Source organism: Phycodurus eques, chromosome 7 (genome assembly GCF_024500275.1).
Source record: "Phycodurus eques isolate BA_2022a chromosome 7, UOR_Pequ_1.1, whole genome shotgun sequence".
NCBI classification, from domain to species: domain Eukaryota; kingdom Metazoa; phylum Chordata; class Actinopteri; order Syngnathiformes; family Syngnathidae; genus Phycodurus; species Phycodurus eques.
In genome coordinates, this window is record NC_084531.1 from 2,029,149 (window position 1) to 2,051,875 (window position 22,727).

Consider the following 22,727-nt stretch of genomic DNA (forward strand, 5'->3'; position numbering starts at 1 on the left):
TGCAACTTGAAACTCTACTATGCAAAGTAAAAGCCATTTATCAACAACACCCAGAAACGCCGCCGGCTTCTATAGGCCCGAGCTCATCTAAGATGGACTGATGCAAAATGGAAAAGTGTTCTGTGGACCGACGAGTCCACATTTCAAATTGTTTTTGGAAAATGTGGACGTCGTGTCCTCCTGTTATGGACACAAAGTTCAAAAGCCAGCATCTGTGATGGTATCGGGCTGTGTTAGTGCCAATGACATGGGTAACTTACACATCTATGAAGGCACCATTAATGCTGAAAGGTACATACAGGTTTTGGAGAAACATATGGTGCCATCCAAGCAACGTCTTTTTCATTGACGCCCCTGCTTATTTCAGCAAGACAATGCCAAACCACATTCTGCACCTGTTACAACAGCGTGGCTTCGTAGTAAAAGAAGAGACTGGCCTGCCAGCAGTCCAGACCTGTCTCCCATTGAAAATGTGTGGCGAATTATGAAGCGTAAAATACGACAACGGAGACCCCGGACTGTTGAACAGCTGAAGAAGAATGGGAAAGAATTCCACCGACAAAGCTTCAACAATTAGTGTCCTCAGTTCCCAAACGTTTATTAAATCTTGTTTAAAGAAAAGGTGATGTAACACAGTGGTTAACATGACCCTGTCCCAGCTTTTTTGGAAAGTGTTGCAGCCATCAAATTCTAAGTTGATGATTATTTGCAAAAAAAAAAATTATTAGTTTGAACATTAAATATCTTGTCTTTGTAGTGAATTCAATTAAATATAGGTTGAATATGAGTTGCAAGTCATTGTATTCTGTTTTTATCTATGTTTAACAGAACTCCCCAAATTCATTGGAATTGGGGTTGTACAAACAGGAATTCCCTTCACTTATTTTCCTTGCCTTGCGCTTTGGCAAACGCAGCATTTTCCGCAGGCTGGAGGACCTGCTGACTGGCAAGGTTTTTTATTTTTATTTTTCGCCCGTGACTGATTTGCGTTGAAAACCCGCCATAGGAGGGACCCCTACGACCAGCCTTGTGCCGATGTACAGCTCCTCTGGTCCAGCTGAGGGAGACGCGCTCGCCCCTCTCTAGCTGGTTGGTCTGCTTCTTCATGAAACCCAGACGGCTTGGCTGCCGCGGACCTCGCCGCTTTACAAATGCGCTTCTGGAAAAATGGTCATAAATTCCAGTAAACACACTCCTAAACCTTGTGGAAAGCCTTTCCGTAAGAGTTTAAGATGTTATAATTGCAGAGGGTGGTCTGATGTCATATTAAACCCCAAGGATTAAGAATGGGATGTCACTTAAATTCATATCGGAGTTAAGGCAGGTAAGTGAATACTTTTGGCAATATAGTGTACATACAGAATGCAATGTATGAAATATATACATAGTGTCCAAATGAATGTTTATTGCTACAGGTCTGTATAGTATGTAGCCTACAGGCTTTTTAGCAGCTGTGAACTTGCTCAGACTATGGCTAATACAGTAATATGTAAAGCACACACAAAAAGACTTAAGAGGAGAAGAAACTGTGTTGAGGTAATTAAACAAAAAAGTTTAATTCCTTTCTTTGTACAAAAAATAAGTAAGAAATATGACTTATACGAAGAGACATGAGTTCATCCAGTGAGTTCGGTGGGTCATGAAAAAAATTAGCACCAAGCAACAACCTCTGGTGCTCATTTGAGAACCAGACAAAATGTTTGTCCACCCCTGTTAAAAGGTTTTTCTATGAAAGAGAAAAAAATTAGGAATTAGGAAGACAAAGGCAGAGCAGAGAACCATGTGGTGGAAGCTGAGACAGGACGAGTGTTGTGCAGCTTTTCGGGAAGAGGTGAGACAGGTTCTCGGTGGACAGGAGGAGCTTCCAGAAGACTGGACCACGAAAGCCAAGGTGATCAGAGAGGCAGGCAGGAGAGTACTTGGTGTATCTTCTGGCAGGAAAGGAGAGAAGGAGACTTGGTGGTGGACCCTCAAAGTACAGGAAATAATACAAGGAAAAAGGTTAGCTAAGAAGAAGTGGGATACTCTGAGGACCGAGGAGAGGCGAAAGGAATACATTGAGATGCGACACAGGGCAAAGGTAGAGGTGATATGATGAAGTGTATGCCAGGTTGGACACTAAAGGAGGAGGAAATGATATATACAGGTTGGCCAGACAGAGGGATAGAGATGGGAAGGATGTGCAGCAGGTTAGGGTGATTAAGGATAGAAATTGAAATATGTTGACTGGTGCCAGTAGTATGCTAGATAGATGGAAAGAATACTTTGAGGAGTTGAGGAAAATGAGAGATAAGGGAGAATAGAAGAGGCAAGTGTGGTCCACCAGGAAGTGGCAATGATTAGTAAGGGGGAAGTTAGAAAGGCATTAAATAGGATGAAAAACTGAAAGGGAGTTGGTCCTCAAGACATTCCTGTGGAGGTATGGAAGCATCTCGGAGAGGTGGCTGTGGAGTTTTTGACCAGCTTGTTTAATAGAATTATTGCGCGTGAGAAGATGCCTGAGGAATGGAGGAAAAGTGTCCTGGTGCCCATTTTTAAGAACAAGGGTGATGTGCAGAGCTGTAGGAACTATAGAGGAATAAAGTTGATGAGCCACACAATGAAGTTATGGGAAAGAGTAGTGGAGGATAGACTCAGGACAGAAGTGAGTATTTGCGAGCAACAGTACTGTTTCATGCCTAGATAGAGTAGCACAGTTGCATTATTTGCCTTGAGGATGTTGATGGAAAAGTACAGAGAAGGTCAGACGGAGCTACATTCTGTCTTAGTAGATCTAGAGAAAGCCTATGACAGAGTACCCAGAGTGGAACTGTGGTACTGCATGCGGTCGTATACAGTGGCAGAGAAGTATGTTGTAATAATAATAGACATGTACAAGGGCAGCAGAACAGCGGTGAGGTGTGCTGTAGGTGTGACAGACGAATTTAAGGTGGCGGTGGGACTGCATCAGGGATCAGCCCTGAGCCCCTTTGTGTTTGCAGTGGTGATGCATAGGCTGTCAACTGAGGTTAGACTGGAATCCCCGTGGACGATGATGTTTGCAGATGACATTGTGATCTGCAGTGAAAGCAGGGAGCAGGTGGAGGAACAGTTAGAAAGATGGAGGCATGCACTGGAAAGCAGAGGAATGAAGATTAACTGAAGTAAAACTGAATATATATGCATGAATGAGAGGGTGGTGGGGGAAGAGTGAGGCTACAGGGAGAAGAGATAGCAAGGGTATAGGACTTTAAACAACCGTCCAGAGCAATGGTGAGTGAGGTCAGAAAGTGACGAAACGGGTCCAAGCAGGTGGGAATGGGTGGAGGAAGGTGTCAGGTGTGTTATGTGACAGTCTGCGAAGATGAAGGGCAACATTTATAAAACAGTGGTGAGGCCAGCCATGATGTACGGATTAGAGACAGTGGCACTGAAGAGACAACAGGAAGCAGAGTTGGAGGTGGCGGAAATGAAGATGTTGAGGTTCGCTCTCGGAGTGACCAGGTTGGATAAAGTTAGAAATGAGCTCATGAGAGGGACAGCCAAGGTTCGAAATGTTGGAGACAAAGATAGAGAGAGCAGACTTCGATGGTTTTGGACACATCCAGAGGAGAAATAGTGAGTATATTGGTAGAAGGATGATGAGGATGGAGCTGCCGGGCAAGAAAGAGAGCGAGAGGAAGACCAAAGAGAAGGTTGATGGATGTCGTGAGGGAAGACATGAGGGCAGTTGGTGTTCGAGAGGAGGATGCAGGAGATAGGCGTACATGGAAAAGGATGACGCGCTATGGCGACTCCTAAAGGGACAAGCCGAAAGGAAAAGAAGTTCCGATCGTTCAATTGTCACAGGTTGACATGGCCCAAAGCAGAGATGTCCACATAGATTTCGGTTACGATTGCTTGCAGTTTTATGACATTAAGCTACATAAAGGTTTTTCTCTTCAGTGAGCATATAGAGGAGTCACCAAAAGGTCTCACCCCGACTCCTTGGCAACCCAGCTCGTCTCCAGGAGACGTCGCGTAGACGTTTCTGCAACCAGCTGAGATTCGGGTTGCCATCAGGTCGCCAGCTTGTAAAAAAATAATAATAATAATGTACTGGCATTAACAGATAACTAGCAACCCTTTATTGCTCAGTGACAGTTTTTCTCAATGTCTTTATGTCTCAAAAGTGTTCTCTGTCAATTGACTATCTGTTGTCGTACGAGAGTGACTCCAATTACCTGAGACAAATTCCTTGTGTTTTTTGGACAAACTTGGGAAATAAAGATGATTCTGATTCTGATTAAAACAAATCTTAAGACATTTCTTAAATTGTCTGCCACAACACAATAGTGTAGTAACTTTGATTGTGAGTCCTCTGTGTCGCCCATCCAGTAGGTATCATTAAGAAAGTCCTGTTAGCTTTTTCTGTTTTTCAATAAAAAACACATGTATGCATCTAAAACTAATTTCTTTTTGTGCATATCCCAGACAGCATTGGACATCAGACAGTCTGTATTTGGAGGAAAAAACATCCATGTTGCCACAGCTCATGAAGACCTGGCCTATTCATCCTATGTTCACCAGTACAGCTCTGGAAAATTCGATAATGCTCTGTGAGTACATGTGAATTAGAATATGAATACTGTTGAACATAAAATATACAATATAACGTACCTTAACAAAATGCACCCAACCCATGATTGAGTAATACTGTGTCATGATCATTTTTGTTGTTCTTGAACTAGAACTGACTTTTTAGCCATGATAGAGGGAAATATAAAACTTTCCTAACAGTGGTCCCTTGAGATATGAGCAACGCGACACAAAGTTTTTCGAGATACAAGCTGTCACCCGGATGATTTTTTTTGCTTTCACTTGCAAGAGCAAACTTGACATAATAGCTTTAAAGGTATGGTGGCAATAAACTCAACTCAACTCACTTCACAATAAGCAGCACTTTGACAATTAGAGGACAATTAAAAAAATTATCTTAAAAAAAAAAAAAAAAGGATTCAAGCTGTTTAATGCCACTCCCAGTTAAAAGTTACTGTAAAACTAAACTGAACTAAAAACAGGTGCCTATATAAGTGTAATGCATTATTGAGTGAATGCTGAAAGCATGCACACGTTATTGTACACCAACATTCTTTATTATTGTATTGCATTGTGTTTTTCTCATTCAAACATGAGCAACATTTCCCACACTTCCACATTTTACACCCCAAAATTTCCCGCATTAAAATACCCTAATTTTCCCCACATTCCCCCATATTCTACCTTATTCCCTCCTGCTTCAACATTTCTTGACAAAGTCAAACCTTTCCAACTACAAAATATTTTCCACATTACCCCAATCCCACATATTTCCATCCATCCATTTTCTACCGCTTATCCGACGTCGGGTCACGGGGGCAGTAGCTTTAGCAGGGACGCCCAGGCTTCCCTCTCCCCAGCCACTTCATCCAGCTCGTCCGGGGGGGATCCCGAGGTGGGTCTCCTCCCAGTGGGACATGCCCCGGTTCACCTCACCGGGGAGGCGTCCAGGAGGCATCCTAATCAGATGCCCCAGCCACCTCATCTGGCTCCTCTCAATGTGGAGGAGCAGTGGCTCTACTCTGTGCTCCTCCCAGATGACCAAGCTTCTCACCCTATCTCTAAGGGAGACCCCAGACACCCTGTGGCGGAAACTCATTTCGGTCGCTTGTATCAAGGATCTTGTTCTTTTGATCACAACCCACAGCTCGTGACCATTGGTGAGGGTAGTAGCATTGATCGACCGGTAAATTGTTTTGCTCCTTCTTCAGCACAACAGACCGATACAAAGTCCGCAACACTGGAGATGCTGCACCGGTCCGCCTGTCAATCTCCCATTCCATTCTTCCCTCACTCGTGAACAAAACCCTAAGATACTTGAACTCCTCCATCACATCCCTGACCTGGAGAGGGCACGCCACCCTTTTCTGGCTGAGTGTCATGAATGGAACAGAGGATAGGACCCAAAAACGCACAACTCCAAAACAAATGGACAGTTTCAAAAAGAGAGGTTTAATATTCGGGCAGAGGTCGGTACACGGGCAGGCAATCCAAAAAAGGCAACAGTATCCAAAAACGTGAGGCAAAAAGGCAAGGTTGATAATCGGAACAGGGTCTAGTCTTAGTGTGAGTCGCTGACGTGGAAACAAGGAATGCTGGAACGCGACGACAAGGTACAACGAACTGGCGACGAGAAATAATGAGACACGAAGTTAAATGCAAGGTGTAATTAGGGTGAACGAGGCACAGGTGGTGAAGATGCTCTCAGGAGCAGGTGTGTGTGAAACAGGGGGAAGACAAAAACTGGAACACACACCCATGATAGTACCCCCCCCCCCCCCCACCCCCCACCCCTCCTTAACGGCCGGGACACAGTCGAACGTCTTCTCCAAGTCCACAAAACACATGGTTGGGCGAACTCCCTTGCACCCTTGAGGACACCTGCCTAGGGTGTAGAGCTGGTCCACTGTTCCATGGCCAGGACAAAAACCACGCCGCTCCTCCTGAATATGAGATTTGACTTCCCGGTAGACCCTCCTCTCCAGAACCCCTGAATAGACCTTACCGGGGAGGCTGAGGAGTGTGATCCCCCTATCGTTGGAACACCCCCTCCGGTCCCCCTTCTTAAAAAGGGGGGAATACCATCCCAGTTTGCCAATCCAGAGGCACTGTCCCCGATGTCTATGCGATGTTGCAGAGGTGTGTCAACCAGTACAGCCCCACAACATCCAGAGCCTTTAGGAACGCCGGGGGAATCTCATCCACCCCTGGGGCCTAGCCACCGAGGAGCTTTTTAACCACGTCGGTGACCTCAACCCCAGAAATGGGAGAGCCCGCCTCAGAGACGTCAGATTCTGCTTCCTCGTGGGAAGGCATGTTGGTGGACTTGAGGACTTCGAAGTATTCTCCCCACTGACTCACAACTTCCCGAGTCGAGGTCAGCAGCGCCCCATCCCCACGATACACAGTGTTGATAGTGCACTGCTTCCCCCTCCTGAGACGCCGTATGGTGGACCAGAATTTCTTCAAAGCCGTCCAGAAGTCTTTCTCCATGGCCTCACAGGAATTCCTCCCATGCCCCAGTTTTTGCTTCAGCGACCACCAAAGCTGCATTCCGCTTGGCCAGCCGGTACCCGACAGCTGCCTCAGGAGTCCCATAGGCCAAAAAGGCCCGATAGGACACATTCAGCTTGACGGCATCCCTCACCGTTGGAGTCCACCAACAGGTTCGGGGGTTGCCGCCACCTTACGGCCACAGCTCTGGTCGGCCGCCTCAGCACTGGAGGCGCGGAACATGGTCCACTTAAACTCAATGTCCCCTGCCTTGCCCGGAACATTTTAACATATGATGAACAGGTATATCTCATATCTTATTATTGCCATAAAACATATTCCGACAGGTTTTACTACAGTTATGTGGCCTGTGTGTCCTCCTAACCCAACCCCGATGAGCGATAAAATTTTTGTTAGCACACAGATGTTGTCCGCGCATTGTTGGACATTATTAATCTGGCAACAAAATCGCCATGGAAGTGATTTAGTGATGAGATGATCAGTGACCGTGACTTCGTTGCACGGGCAGCTCCTCTCTGGCATTTCCACAGCTGTGCGCGACAATCTTGGTTATTCCAGGGATGTTCCGTGCTGCCGTCTTGTGCCAGCAACAAAGCCGCAATGGAGGTGATGATTAGTAACTTACTGACGCGATGATTAGTCACGCTAACTAGGTAGCTAGCCTACCTAATCACGGTGCAAAACTGCGGAGCCGGCTGCCCAACACAATCTCATGTCGCGCTGCTGTTTTGTTTGCATTATTGGATATAATGATCTGGCGACGAGTGACACTCGCTGGCTTGCTAGCTTGGCTTATCACGAGGCAGACAGACAGAGTGGAGCTTTTTCTGTGCCTGTACAGTGCATGTTTTTTTTTTTTTTTTTTTTTAGGAGTGGTGTGGGCGGGGGATTATAATTTCATTTTCTTGGGCAGCTGTCAGTTTACTTGGGCGACCCACCCAATTAAAGCTTTTGTTGGGGAAACACTGCAGGTGTTCCGCAAAAAATACGGCATCATTTGGAGTGCCTAGTACCATCTCCAAATTGACGGGGATGTTGGAGACAGACCTCGAAGTGGGTGTTCCAAGAAGACAACACCCCAAGAAGACCTCACCGTTTCCTCGTCGTGTCTGCACTTAGGTACCATAACAGGTCTTCTACAGATTTGCAGCACCATATGGCCTCCGGCTCACTGCCCAGACAATCCGGAACAGACTGCACGCAGCTCATCTCCTGTCTCATAATGCTGCCAGGACACCTGCAATGACTGCCATTCACCATCAGGCCCTTTTGTGCTGGTGTTGACAACAATGTTTTGACATACAATATGAATAGCCAATGATAATTTTTTAAAATTATTTCTCCAGCGCCATTCTTTATGACAAAAAAAATTTCAGAGACAGAAATATCACGAATGCAGTCGCTAACTGAATCGTAATAGACATGATACTACCAGTTAGCACGCCGGTTCGAAGTGATCAACACAGAGTTTGGAATGCTTGGTAGGCACAGACTGGACCTCAACGCACGCGGCTGTCAAACTCCTGAAGTTTGCAGACGACACCACAGTCATCGGTCTCATCAAAGACGGTGACGAGTCTGCGTATCGACAGGAAGTGGAGCGGCTGGAGCTGTGGTGCAGCCAGCACAACCTGGAGCTGAACACGGTCAAGACTGTAGAGATGATCGTGGACTTCAGGAGGCGTCCTTCGCCACAGCTGCCCCTCACGCTGTCCAACTGCCCTGTGTCAACCGTTAAGACCTGCAAGTTCCTGGGAATTACAGTTTCTCACGACCTGAAGTGGGAGACCATCACCAACTCCATCCTCGAAAAAGCCCAGCAGAGGATGTACTTCCTGCAGCTTCAGAAGAAGCACGGCCTGCCACAGGAGCTGTTGAGGTAGTTCTACACACCAGTCATCGAATCAGTCCTGTGTTCTTCCATCACGGTCTGGTTTGGTGCTGCCACAAAACAGGACAAACTCCAACTGCAACGGACAATCAAAACTGCTAAAAAGAATTGTCGTCAACCCCCTATCTTCCTGAACTGCCTGAACTAAGACAAGAGCATGCAAAATCCTCTTGGACCCTCCACATCCTGGTCACCACCTCTTCCAGCTCCTTCCCTCAGGTAGGCGCTATTGAACAATCCAAACTAGAACCGGCAGACATTCCAACAGATTCTTCCCTCTTCCCATTATCTTCTTAAACAGTTAAGTTCCAATTCCATTGTAATAGGCTTCCAATTTTGTCTTGAGATTGTAGTCACATCTCTGTCGGGCCAATTATACATTATTCGTGCACTCACTGTAGGAGTCTCACGGCTCTGCACTACTTGCATATCTGTTGTTGACTAATACTGGCCACTCATGTGCTTGAGAAGTATCTGCACCATTTGCACAATTGACATTGTTCCAGATTATTGCACTACTAGTCACTTTAAACTGCATACATTTATTGAAGTCTGCACCATTTGCACAATGGTCACTGTACCAGACTATTGTTTTATTAGTCATTCCAAACTGCTCTACATTGCTAGAGGACTCGGCATCATTTGCACAATTATCAAAAAACAAAATTTTATCGGCATTCCCACATTACTGGTAGTATTTTATTGCTCAGTGACTGTGTTTCTATGTTTTTATGTCTCAAAAGTATTCACTGTCAATTGACTGTTGTCTTACTAGAGCGGCTCCAACTACCGGAGACAAATTCCTTCCGTTTTTGACTTGGCAAATAAAGATGATTCTGATTCTGTACCTATCATGGATGTTTTTGGGATGTGGGAGGAAAGAGGAGTACCCGGAGAAAACCCACGCAGGCACGGGGAGAACATGCAAACTCCACACAGGCGAGGCCGGATTTGAACCTGGGTCCTCAGAACTGTGAGGCAGATGTGCTAACCAGTCGGCCAGTTGAAGTTTTAAGGACACTCAAATCTTTGCACATTTAAGTTTATGCCTGTATTTCGGGGTTAAGCGGATTTGTGAACGTTGGTGAAAGAAAGTTCGGAGTAGAGTCCCTTATGTTTGGCAAGTCTTCCCTTGTGTAAGTAAGTTGCGTAGTGTCTCCAAAGACGAACGAAAAACACAAAACCATAGACAGTACTAGAGAGCGCGTTACCAAGGCAACCACTCGGTTTGGCACCACCTTCAACCTGTCGACCTGTTTACTTTAACAATTTTGTACTGAGCACATGCCTAAATAGATGATGGGGATGTAGGCAAGAGACGTCATTTGGGATCAATGGAGAATTGGTAACAATTTTATGTTGGAGTTGTTCATATTATTACAGTATTATAACCATATCCCGCATACAGCCCCCAAAAGTGGCACATTTGTACGTATCTGAAGATTGATCCGAATCACTTTATTCGCCAAATGCATCAAGTAGACACACAGGAATTTGACTTGGCCAATTTTATATATTGGCATACAGTGTATACAGTGGTGTTAAAAAAGCAACGGCACCAGCCTAATCCACTTCTGAATGGCTGAAGAAAACCAAAAGAAGACTTTGTAGTGGCCTGGTCAAAGTCCTGGCCTGAATCCTATTGGTAGGTTTTTACGGGAGCAGGTGATTGGCCCACTGCCAACCCCAGCACCTGGTATTCCTAGATGTTCTCCCATCCAAGTACTAACCAGGACCGACCCTGCTTAGCTTCCCAGATCTGACGAGATCTGGCACTCCCAGGGCACCATGTAGGGCTTCACTTGTGTTGGCGTTGATTAATATTTAAACAATTTTGATGATGGGAAAAGTGACAAACATGCACAAAACAAATAAGACATTAGGAAGGGGGAAAACACTTTTTCACACCACTGAATATGCTACATATCGGGGTTGTCAAACTCCATTTTGTTGTGGGCATAGTAGTTATGGTTTCCTTTGGAGGGCTATTATGACGGTGAACCCATACAAATGAATGATCGCCTTATTTTATGACTGATCGATGGACAGTTGTGAAACCAGAAGCCAATAAAAAGTTGTTTGTTCAACTATTATTCAGTTTATTTTGAAAGCGGGATGAAACATGAAGTCTCGACGCAGATGATTTGCTTTCGCGGGCCACATAAAATGATGTGGCGGGTTGGATTTGGCCCCTGGCCTTTCGCTGGACACGTGTGCTTAATATCTATTACAAGCTATAAAGTCTTAAACATTATTTATTAAGTCAAAAATACTGAGTGAATTTGAGTTTCCATTTTCCAATTTTTCTGGTGCTGTGACACAGGAATGTCCCCTAATTGGGGGTTAGTATTGTTTACAGTATGAATCTTGCATCTGAATGAGCACAGTTGCTATTGACCAAAACTTGTCTTTCTCTGAAGTGTTTATCTTAAATCAGAATCAGAATCAGAATCATCTTTATTTGCCAAGTATGTCCAAAACACACAAGGAATTTGTGTGTTTTGAGAGAAATACCGGCAAGACATAAGACTGGAATACATTATCTAGCTGAGTAAAGTCACCTAAATGTTTAAGAAGGCTTTTTGTGTGTTCTTAAGATTCCATGCAGAACGTGCCATCGACATCATTACTCATATTCTACCTGAGGATCATCTGCTCCTGGCCTCCTCCAAGAGAGTCAAAGGTAAGGCATTGGCAATATTGGTTATCCTGACAGTACTAGGCAATCGAAGCCATTCAATGGTTTACAGAAATAGTCATAGCCCTTGAACTTTTCCAAATTTTGTCACCTTACAATTTCAAATGTAAATGTATTTTATTGAAATTTCATGTGATTGACCAACACAAAGTTATATGTAATTGAGAATTAGAAGGACAATGATACATGGGTTTCTTTTTTTATATTACAAATAAAAATTGGCCTGTCTTTTACACAGTTGAGTCTTAGAAGGAAAATGAAGGAAGGCTCTTTTGGCTTGTAAAAGAAGCTGCTTTAATGGGCAAGAGACTGACGTGACGCCACCTATTGGTGCAGTATGCAACGGCCGCCATCTTTGAGGGGATGCCTTTGTAAACACATAATAGATTTCGTGCGGGGGACTGATTTTAAATGGACTGAGATAGCTGAGGCTAATTGTCAGTACTCGTTAGTATTTTGTCGATACCATCCATCCATTTTCAACACCGCTTATCCTGGTTAGGGTCGGGGGACGCTGGAGCCTATTCCAGCTGACTTCGGGCGAAAGGCGGACTACACCCTGAACTGGTCGCCAGTCAGTCGCAGGGCACACATAGACACGGACAACCATTCGCACTCACATTCACAACGTCACTGAGTGGGAACTGAACCCGCGCTGTCTGCACCAAAGTCAGGCGAGTGGACCACTACACCTTTGTCGATACCAATGGTAAACAATTATGCTGTTTACGGCTGAACAGAGACAATAAATCCTTCTTTGTGATACCGGGGTTCAATCCACGGCCCCACCTGTGTGGAGTTTGCATGTTCTCCCCGTGCCTGCGTGGGTTTTCTCCGGGCACTCCGGTTTCCTCCCACATCCCAAAAACATGCATTAATTGGAGACTCTAAAATTGCCCGTAGGTGTGACTGTGAGTGCGAATGGTTGTTTGTTTGTTTGTATGTGCCCTGCGATTGCCCATATTTAACAAACTACTGGTCACATAAACACTCATTTGTGACAAACGCAGCTCACACGTGAGCTCACGCAGCTGTGATGTACCTGCCGTGAATGGCGGCTGTGGCCGCACTGAATTGGTTGCCAAATCCAGCGTTTATCCACGACATACGAAGGCTCGTAAATCGTGTATTCAGATGGGTTTGTCCTGTAAGTCCCGAAAAAAACCCAACACTCTTGAATGAAAATGAACTTTAGTTCGAACACCGTTCTTTGACGCCAGAATGAGCATGTTCTCAATTACCTCAGAAATAAACAAAGTTCGGTTCACGTTCGCACAAAATATGAAATAGTTCAATGAACGAAAGTTGTGCAATTGTGCAATTAACCAATGAAAAGCAGACATTGTTTTTTGATTGTGGTTCAACGGCGTTGTTTTAAAAAACAAACTCATGTAACAGGCCTGGACAAAAATGATGGTACCCCAAGAAAGGATTTGACCATAGGGACATGTTCAACCAAGGTGTGTCCTATAATTAGCCTTCAGATTCAAGTTACTTCTGTGACCACTGTGGGGTTTTCTTTCTGTAACAGATGGGTACCAACAATTTTGCCCGTGTTTATGTACCGAGCGCCATCATTCCATCAGTGCCTATTTGACGCCAGTTCCTTAGTAATGATAACTTGGTTCAATTGTACCACTATAGCGTGTGTAATTGGCCATCCTGCCTACAATGCAGCTTCCCTGAAATGTTTTGTTATTTGGGCTAGCGTGTTTCTCGTGTGGAGAGCCTGCTACCGGCGATTGGACAGTCCAATTCACCACGTGGTCTCGCATACCGGGGGTACGGCCATCCAATTCGCCATCGCTCGCTCTGTGCGCCGCACCTAAGTGACTTCAGACACCAGAGACACTTTTTATTACGTTCGCTCGCGCGCATGTTAGCGGGCCAGCTAGCCTGATGGCGGTGTCGTCTAATACATCACCATCTGGCTTGGTGTTGTGCCGGTGGTGTGGGTCCACATAACAGAGACGTCACAACTATGCTCTACTTTGCGTTGGTCTGTCATTTGGTATCCCAATAAGATAGACTGAAAATATGGAAAAGTTAGTCATTAATCGTCATATGTTGAACAAAACAGACATCAAATTTAACCACGTCACCACTGAATGAACAGAAACAATTATTAGAAAGGTACATGACCTTGCTGATCGTTTTTCTGAGAAATGTATTTGTTGACAATGCTTTTTTGTTTTGTTTGTTTTTTGCTTTTTTACATTAGCCCTGATCTTGGAGGAAATTGCTATTGATTGCCACAATAAGGAGACAGAAGAGCGCCTACTGCAGGAGGCTCATGATCTGCACTTGTCCTCATTGCAGCTGGCAAAGAAGGCCTTTGGAGAGTTCAACGTCCAGACAGCCAAACATTATGGCAACCTAGGACGACTCTATCAGTCCATGCGAAAGTTTAAGGTTTGATGATTTTTCTTTTACACAGATTCTGTTAACATAATCCAATCATATCACATGAACAGTGAACATACAACTAAATACCAGCTTTTTCCGATATTTAAAAAGAAAATACATATAACCTCCATCCATTTCCGATAGAGCTTCACCTCATTAGGTTTGCAGGTGAGCCGGAATCTATCCCAGCTAACTGTGGGCGAGAGGTGCTTTCCACTGGACTGCATGGTCACCAGCCAATTGCAAGGCACCTGTAGACAACAACCATTCACAATTAAGTCCGCCACACACCGTGCGATGCGGTCAAACCCGATTGGACGGGACCATTGCAAAAAAAGACAGTTGACAACTCACACCGGCCCTGAACGGCGAGCATCTGTAGGCTTTTGAGGCTTCACATACAATATATTGTACTTCATCACATGTATTAAACCATCCATCCATCCATTTTCTGAGCCGCTTATCCTCACAAGGGTCGCGGGAGTGCTGGAGCCTATCCCAGCTATCATCGGGCAGGAGGCGGGGTACACCCTGAACTGGTTGCCAGCCGATCGCAGGTCACCGATAAACAAACAACCATTCACACTCACATTCACACCTACGGGCAATTTAGAGTCATCAGTTAACCTACCGCGCATGTCTTTGGGATGTGGGAAGAAAGCGGAGTGCCCGGAGAAAACCCACACAGGCACTGGGAGAACAAGCAAACTCCACACAGGCGGGGCTGAGGATTGAACCCCGGACCACAGAGCTGTGAGGCAGACGCTCTAACCAGTCGTCCACCGTGCCACCTGTATTAAACCATAAAAAGATTATTTCTAGTTCAGGAAGAACAGGATAGCTACAGAGAAAGGGCGTGTGTGTAATTAAGAGAGAAGAGTGGGGATAATATGAAAGGCTGAGTTCACTCCCATTCACTTGAAAGTAACTGGAGAGGTACGTACCGCTCGCATACGTTTGGCGAGAGAGAATTCAAGCTTCGCTATTTCAGCCACAGTTGCATATTAAATTATACATTGAGGTAAGTATTGTTCTGTCCTTTCTACTGTATTTATATGGCTGTCAGTGTTGCAGCGGCCGGTTGTGTCTCTCTTGCTTAAAACCCAGAAATGTATCTTTAGTGTGTCGGTCACTCCCCTTTAAAACCTTTTTCTGTCCGACTAAGATTCTCAGTAAATATCCATCATAACGACAGTGAAAGTATAAAAAAAGTTCACTGTTGCACAGTAAAACTGTTCCAGCATAATAGGGATACAGATCCTCCCTCCGTTCTGTTTGACCAAGCAGCTGAACGGGATAAATTAAGTAAAAAATAAATAAAATAACATGCTCTTTACGTGCTCTCTAGTATTGTGTTTTTCACCAACTTTCGCAAATCCGCTCAGTTTTTTTCTCCACGTTACTCAACGGAGGGGCGGTTGCGGTCAATGACGCATGGAGGCGAAGATGACGAAGGGGGAAGTGCGCCGGCATCCAAGTGAAGTCTACAAGAGAGGATACAGATTGGCGTTCCCGTCGATCCATCTTGCGAATCTACACTCCCTACCCAACAAAATGGACGAGCTTCATCTTCTGACAATAACCAGTAAAGACTTTGGACGTTCCGCCGCCCCAGCTTGACATGGCTTTGTGAACGCGTCCCTGATGGCGCCGTAATGCTTCAGGGCTTCCAACTTCACAGGGCAGACCGCATCACGGACTAATCTGGGGAAACAAAAGGTCGCAGGATATGCTTCTATAGCAACGGAAAATGTTGCACCGACGTCACGGAGCTCAGCACACACTGCAGCCCGGAATTGGAGACGCTGTTTTTGAACTGTAAGCCATTCTATTCGCCGCATGAGTTCGCATTTTTCATTCTCGCCGATGTTTAAATTCCTTATCAAGCTAATATAAATGCTGCACTGCTAACACTCGCTGAACAAGTAAACGAAATTAAAAAAAAACACCCAGACTCTCCCCTCATTATTTTCGGGGACTTTAACAACAAGTTTGCAGACGACATCACAGTCATCGGCCTCATCAAAGACGGTGACAAGTCTGCGTATCGACAGGAATTGGAGCGGCTGGAGCTGTGTTGTGGCCGACACAACCTGAACCTTGAACACGCTTAAGACTGTCGAGACTTCAGGAGGCATCCTTTGCCACAGCTGCCCCTCACGCAACTGCCCTACGTCAACCGTCAAGACCTTCAAGTTCCTGGGAATTACAGTCTCTCAGGACCTGATGTGGGAGATCAACATCAACTCCATCCTCAAAAAGGCCCAGCAGAGGATGTACTTCCTGCGGCTTCTGAGGAAACATGGCCTGCCACAGGAGCTGTTGAGGCAGTTCTACACAGCAGTCATCAAATCAGTCCTGTGTTCTTCCATCACAGTCTGGTTTGGTGCTGCTCCAAAAAAGGACAAACTCTGACTGCAACGGACAGTCAAAACTGCTGAAAAGACTTCCACCATTTGCACAATTGACATTGTCCCAAATTATCGCACTATTATTCACTTTAAACTGGTCTAATTGCTACAAGTCATCTTTTTGCACAATTGTCAAAAAAATAAAAATAAATTGTACCGGGATTACCACATTACTGGTAAACCTTTATTGCTCAGTGACTGTGTTTTTTATGTCTTTATGTCTCAAAAGTATTCTGTCAATTGACTGTCTGTTGTCATACTAGAGCGCCTCCAACAACTGGAGACAAATTCCTTGTGTTTTTGACATACTTGGCAAATAAAGATGATTCTGATTCTGTTGTGAGCACCATTTGCACAATTAACATTGTCCCAGAATATTGCACTGCTAGTCACTTAAACTGCATCAACTTCTTGAAGTCTCTGCGCCCTTTGCACAATGGTCATTGCACCGGACTATTGTTCTATTAGTCATTTCAAACTGCTCTAATTGCTAGCGGACTCTGCATCTTTTTGATAATTCTGATTCTGATATAGTCGGGCTCACCTCCACATACGGCTTGGGCTCTGGTACCAGTCCTCTTGAGAGGGATGGACTTTCTTCCACTCTGGAGTTGCCCACGGGGGACTCCATTGTTCTGCTGGGGGACTTCAATGCTCACGTGGGCAATGACAGTGAGACCTGGAAGGGCGTGATTGCGAGGAACGGCCACCCTGATCAGAACCCGAACGGTGTTCTGTTATTGGACATCTGCGCTCATCACGGATTGTCCATAATGAACACCATGTTCAAGCATAAGGGTATCCACACATGCACTTGGCACCAGGACACCCAAGGTCGCAGTTCGATGATCGACTTTGTGGTCGTGTCATCAGACTTGCTGCCACATGTCTTGGACACTTGGGTGAAGAGTGTCAACTAATTCCACCACCATCGGAGTTGGCTCCGATGGTGGTGGAAAATGCCGGTCCGACTTGGCAGGCCCAAACGTATTGTGAGGGTCTGCAGGGAACGTCTGGCAGAGTTTCAACTCCCACCTCCAACAGAACTTTGCTCATGTTCCGGTGGAGGCGGGGGACATTGAGTCCGACTGGAGCATGTTCCGTGTCTCCATTGCTGAGGCGGGTGGCCTTTGAGGATAATTCTTGTCCACCATCCGGCGTCGCAGGAGGGGGAAGCAGTGCACCATCAACACTGTGTATAGTGAGGATGTGGCGCTGCTGACCTCGACTCGGGACGTCGTGAGTCGGTGGAGAGAATACTTCAAAGACCTCCTCAAACCCACCGACATGCCTTCCTACAAGGAAGCAGAATCTGGCGTCTCTGAGGCGGGCTTTCCTATCTCTGGGTTTGAGGTCACTGAGGTGGTTAAAAAGCTTCTCGGTGGCAAGGCCACCGGGGGTGGATGAGATTCGCCCGGAGTTCCTAAATGCACTGGAAGTTGTGGGGCTATCCTGGTTGAGGCGCCTCTACAACATTCTGTGGACATTGGGCACAGTACCTCTGGATTGGCAAACTAGGGGATGTGGTCCCCCTGGTAAGGTCTATTCAAGGGTGCTGGAAAGGAGGAGCAATCTCAGATTCAGGAAGAGCAGTGTGGTTTTCGTCCTGGTCGCGGAACACACCCTCGGCAGGGTCCTCAAGGGTGCATGGAAGTGTGTGTTTTGTGTACTTAGAGAAGGGGTTCGACCGTGTCACTTGGGGAGTCCTGTGGGCAGTGCTTCGGGATTATGGGGTACCGAATCCCCTGATACGGGATGTTCGGTCCCTGTACGACCAGTGTCAGAGTTTGGTCCTTATTGCTGGCAGTAAGTCGGACTTGTTTCCGGTGAGGGTTGGACTCCGCCAAGGCTGCCCTCCTGTCACGAATTCTGTTCTTTACTTTTATGGGCAAAATTTGTCGGCACAGCCAACGCGGAGTGGGGATCCAGTTTGGTGGCCTCAGCAATGCATCTCTGCTTTTTATAGATGATGTGGTTCTGTTGGCTTCATCAAGCCGTGATCTCCAACTCTTACTGGAGTGGTTCGCAGCCGAGTGTGAAGCAGCTGGGATGAAAATCAACAACTCCAAATCTGAGACCATGGTCCTCAGTCAGAAAAGGGTGGCATGCCCTATCCAGGTCCAGGATGAGATCCTGCCCAAAGTGGAGGAGTTCAAGTATCTTGGGTTCTTGTTCACGACTGAGGGAAGAATGGAACAGGAGATCGACAGGCGGATCAGTGCAGCGTCTGCAGTGATGCAAACTTTGTATCGGTCCATTGTGGTAAAGAAAAACCTAAGCCGTTAGGCAAAACGTCCAATGTCAACCAGTACAGCCCCACAACATCCAGAGCTTTTAAGAACTCTCTGCGAATCTCATCCACCCCCGGGGCCTTGCCACCGAGGAGCTTTTTAGCCACCTCGGTGACCTCAACCCCAGAGATAGGGCAGCCCGCCTCAGAGACCCCAGTCTCTGCTTCCTCATGGGAAGGCGTGTCGGTGGAATTGAGGAGGTCTTCGAAGTATTCTCCCCACCAACTCACAACGTCCCACTATACACAGTGTTGACGGTGCACTGCTTCCCCCTCCTGAGACGCCTGATGATGGACCAGAATTTACTCAAAGCCGTCCGGAAGTCATTCTCCATGACCTCACCGAACTCCTCCCATGTCCGTGTCACACACCAGCTCGGGCTGTTTCCCTGCCAGAGAGGTGACATTCCACATCCCTAGATCCAGTTTCTGTAGGTGGGGGTCGGATCGCCAAGGTCCCCGCCTTCGTCCACCGCCCAGCTCACACGACACCCGACCCCTATGGCCCCTCCCACAGGTGGTGAGCACATTGAAAGGGGGACCCACGTACCCTTTTGGGGTGTGCCCATGGGTGCAGGCCCGGCCACCAGGCGCTCACCTTCGAACCCCACCTCCAGGCCTGGCTCCAGAGGGGTGCCCCGGTGACCCGCGTCCGGGCAAGGGAAACCTATATCCATTTATTTTGTTCGTCATAGGGTTTTTTAGATCCGTGCTTTGTCTGGTCCCTCACCTAGGACCTGTTTGCCATAGATGACTCTACCAGGGGCGTGAAGCCCCAGACAACTTAACTCCTAGGATCATTGGGACACGCAACAAACACCTACAAAGCTTTAACAACTAGTGTCCTCAGTTCCCAAACGTTTACTGAATGTTGTTAAAAGAAAAGGTGATGTAACACAGTGGTAAACACGACCCTGTCCAAGCTTTTTTGGAAAGTGTTGCAGCCATAAAATTCTAAGTTAATGATTATTTGCAAGTTTTTTATCAAGTTTATCAGTTTGAACATTAACTATCTTGTCTTTGTAGTGTATTCAATTAAATATAGGTTGAATATGATTTGCAAATCATTATATTCTGTTTTTATTTATGTTTAACACAATGTCCCAACTTCATTGGAATTGGGGTTGTACAAAACCAATGTGATTGCTGCTTCAGAGAGGAGACCGAAACATGCTACAAAGTAAACTCAGCATTTTTGGGGATAGAAATGGAATGCTCTTTCAATGTCCCATATTTTGGCTATTTAGACTTCTATAGAGTGACTCTATAACATGGACTTAGTATAAAAGTGTCAATGTCATTTTAAAAAATACCTTGGTTTTGTTATGCTTGTGTCCAGAAATGTCCCCTCTGACAGCTTCTTCTGTTTGACCCAGTTTTGTCTCCGCTTTGTCCATTTTTGGCTAAGACCACCCCGTATCCTTTGATTGGTTGGCTCCGTGTAGAAGAGCCAACCCCCATTACTTGTGAGAGCACACATATTTGTTACGTTGGCAACGCTGGCTCGGGGGTGGAGACGTAGATAAGCTCCAGAAATTCAAATGACCTGATTTCCGGTCTCTCGGTAGAAAAACGTCTGTAAGTAGGGAATGCGTGGAAGATTTTAATTCGTTTCACCTGTTTCCTGAGGCACAATAGAGCCAGTATCCCAAATACTAGAAAAGGTTGTTTTGCTGAAATATGGGCCCTTTAGTGGCCACGTCAGTTGCCTTGCCTCAAGCCAAAAGAGTACACTCAGTAATTACTGAAAAACAGAAGGCTCCAAGACCCCCCAAAAAAGCAGCAATTCAAAGTGGAGTGACTGCACTCAAGGTCATTCAGGTACTTCAGCATACAAGGGCTGTATTCCCTAATGGTAAAAGTTACATTCGTGTGACATCTCAATTTGTATTGAACAATGTGCATATTAATTAGCATAACAAGAAATTAACATTTAAATGACAGGAACAGTGGTTTTTCAAAGGTTTCGTCTTTACCCATCTGTGGATAGTCATACAAATTTAAATAAATATATAGATCTAAAAAAAAAAAAAAAACAATGTTTCTGGGTTTCTGGTCAATTTATTGTCATTTTAGTTGAATAAGATTTATCATTTTCCTGCATCTCAATATGCTGTTTTTACTTTGACTTTTACTAGGAAGCAGAGGAGATGCACATCAAAGCCATCCAGATTAAGGAGCAGCTTTTGGGCCATGAGGACTATGAGGTGGCACTATCTGTGGGTCACCTCGCCTCCCTTTACAACTACGACATGAACGCCTATGAAGATGCAGAGAGGCTCTACCTGCGCTCCATTTCTATCGGTCAGTCAATTTCTGTCGTTTCTTTAAGATACTTTGTTTTCAGATTTAAAACAAGCACACAATCCATGTGTCATTACGTAAGGTAAAGTATAGTGCATTGTTTTTTTTAACCTTGTTGGAAGTACTGAATCCGCCAAGTTTGATGCATGCATTCACCAAATATTTTGTAATTGGAAGAAAGGGGGAAAAAAATTCTAATTCAAAACATAGGTGTATATTTTATGAGTGCACAAAATGAACCATTGCACTAGTTGAACACAAAATCACTGTGTTCACAGATCAAAACCAACAAAACATTAATTTGACTCAAAAAACAAAAAAATGAAGTTTTACTGTTTCATTTAAATATTTACTGCAACTCAATGTGACTTTTCCTTTTGAGATTATATTTACAACATCAATTATCTCAAGGCACTTAGAACCCAGGCTGTTTGCCTTGAGATGGCAAGACAGAGTCGAGGGACCTCTACAGAGAGAAGTTCAGAAATGTGCATCTCCACCTTGGCAAGTGCCACCCCATATCATTTTCTCAACAAAGTCTGTTAGCAAAGATTGCTCTGCAACATACCTTCTAACAAACAGGAGGAGTCTCATGGGCTTTCTCAGCAATAAGGGGTATGCTATGATTTGGTGACAGCAAACTGCAAACCTACCAAGACATGGCCATCCACCCAAACTGACAGAGTAAGCAATGAGAGCAGTGGTCAGAGAAGCAGCCAAGAGGCCCATGCTTGCTATGGATAGACTGAGAAATCCACAGCTCAAGTGGGAGAACGTGTCCAAAGGACAGCTGTAAAGGCCTCTTTATGCTCCCGCGGTTGCGCGGCCGACAACGCCCGCATTGCATCACGTGACCGACGAATTGCCCCGCACAGCACATCGGTTGCCGTCCGAAGAAGCCTTAAGTCATGCACTCCACAAAACTGTTCTTTATGGAAAAAGGAGCAAAAAGAAAGCCGTTGTTGAAAGAAAGGCAAAAGAAGTCCCGTTTGCCATGTCCGCAAACGTGGAAGAAGTTGCTTTGGTTAGATGAGACCAGATTTTCAACTTTTTGAATATTTTGGAATTTTTGGCCTAAATGCAAAGTGCACTCCTCATCACCCTGAACACACCATCCTCACGGTGACACATGGTGGTGGCAACATGATGCTGTGGGGATGCTGTGCTTCAGTCGAGACAGGGAAACTGGTCACAGTTGAGGGGAAGATGGATGGAACTAAATACGAGGCAATTCTGGAAGAAAACTTTTGAGGCTGCAAAAGACGAGACGAGGAAGGAGATTTGGGCCGGTTCTGGCCAGTGGGCCATAAGTTTGACACCCCTGATTTGGATCAAAGAATATTCATGTGTTAGAATGGTGTCGTGAAAATCTAGACCTAAATCTCATTGAGCATCTGTCTTACAGACGCTCTCCATCCAACTTGGCTGAGCTTGAGCTATTTTCCAAAGACATATGGGCAAAATTCTCAGGCTAGATGTGCAAAGCTGCTAGAGACGTTCCCAAAAGACTTCCAGCTGTAAGAGAAAAGTGGCTATACAGTAGTATCGACACAGGGGGGCAGGCAGACGAAAACATTTTTCAAAAGATATTTGTGTGTGTGCGTGTGCGTGCTTGTTCCGACTCGATATAGTCGGACTCGCTTCCACGCACAGCTT

The 22,727-nt window shown here is 45.5% G+C and overlaps 1 protein-coding gene across 4 annotated transcripts in view; it reads left to right on the top strand.

The window, feature by feature from the left end:
- Positions 1-22,727, top strand: part of appbp2 (amyloid beta precursor protein (cytoplasmic tail) binding protein 2) — an 86,798-nt gene that overhangs the window by 58,108 nt on the left and 5,963 nt on the right. For all 4 annotated transcript variants that reach the window (XM_061681809.1, XM_061681810.1, XM_061681811.1 and 1 more), the window contains 4 exons: positions 4,453-4,577; positions 11,560-11,645; positions 13,882-14,072; positions 20,906-21,071. In XM_061681809.1, the coding sequence (XP_061537793.1) occupies positions 4,453-4,577; positions 11,560-11,645; positions 13,882-14,072; positions 20,906-21,071 (568 nt within the window). The remainder of the gene's footprint in view (positions 1-4,452; positions 4,578-11,559; positions 11,646-13,881; positions 14,073-20,905; positions 21,072-22,727) is intronic.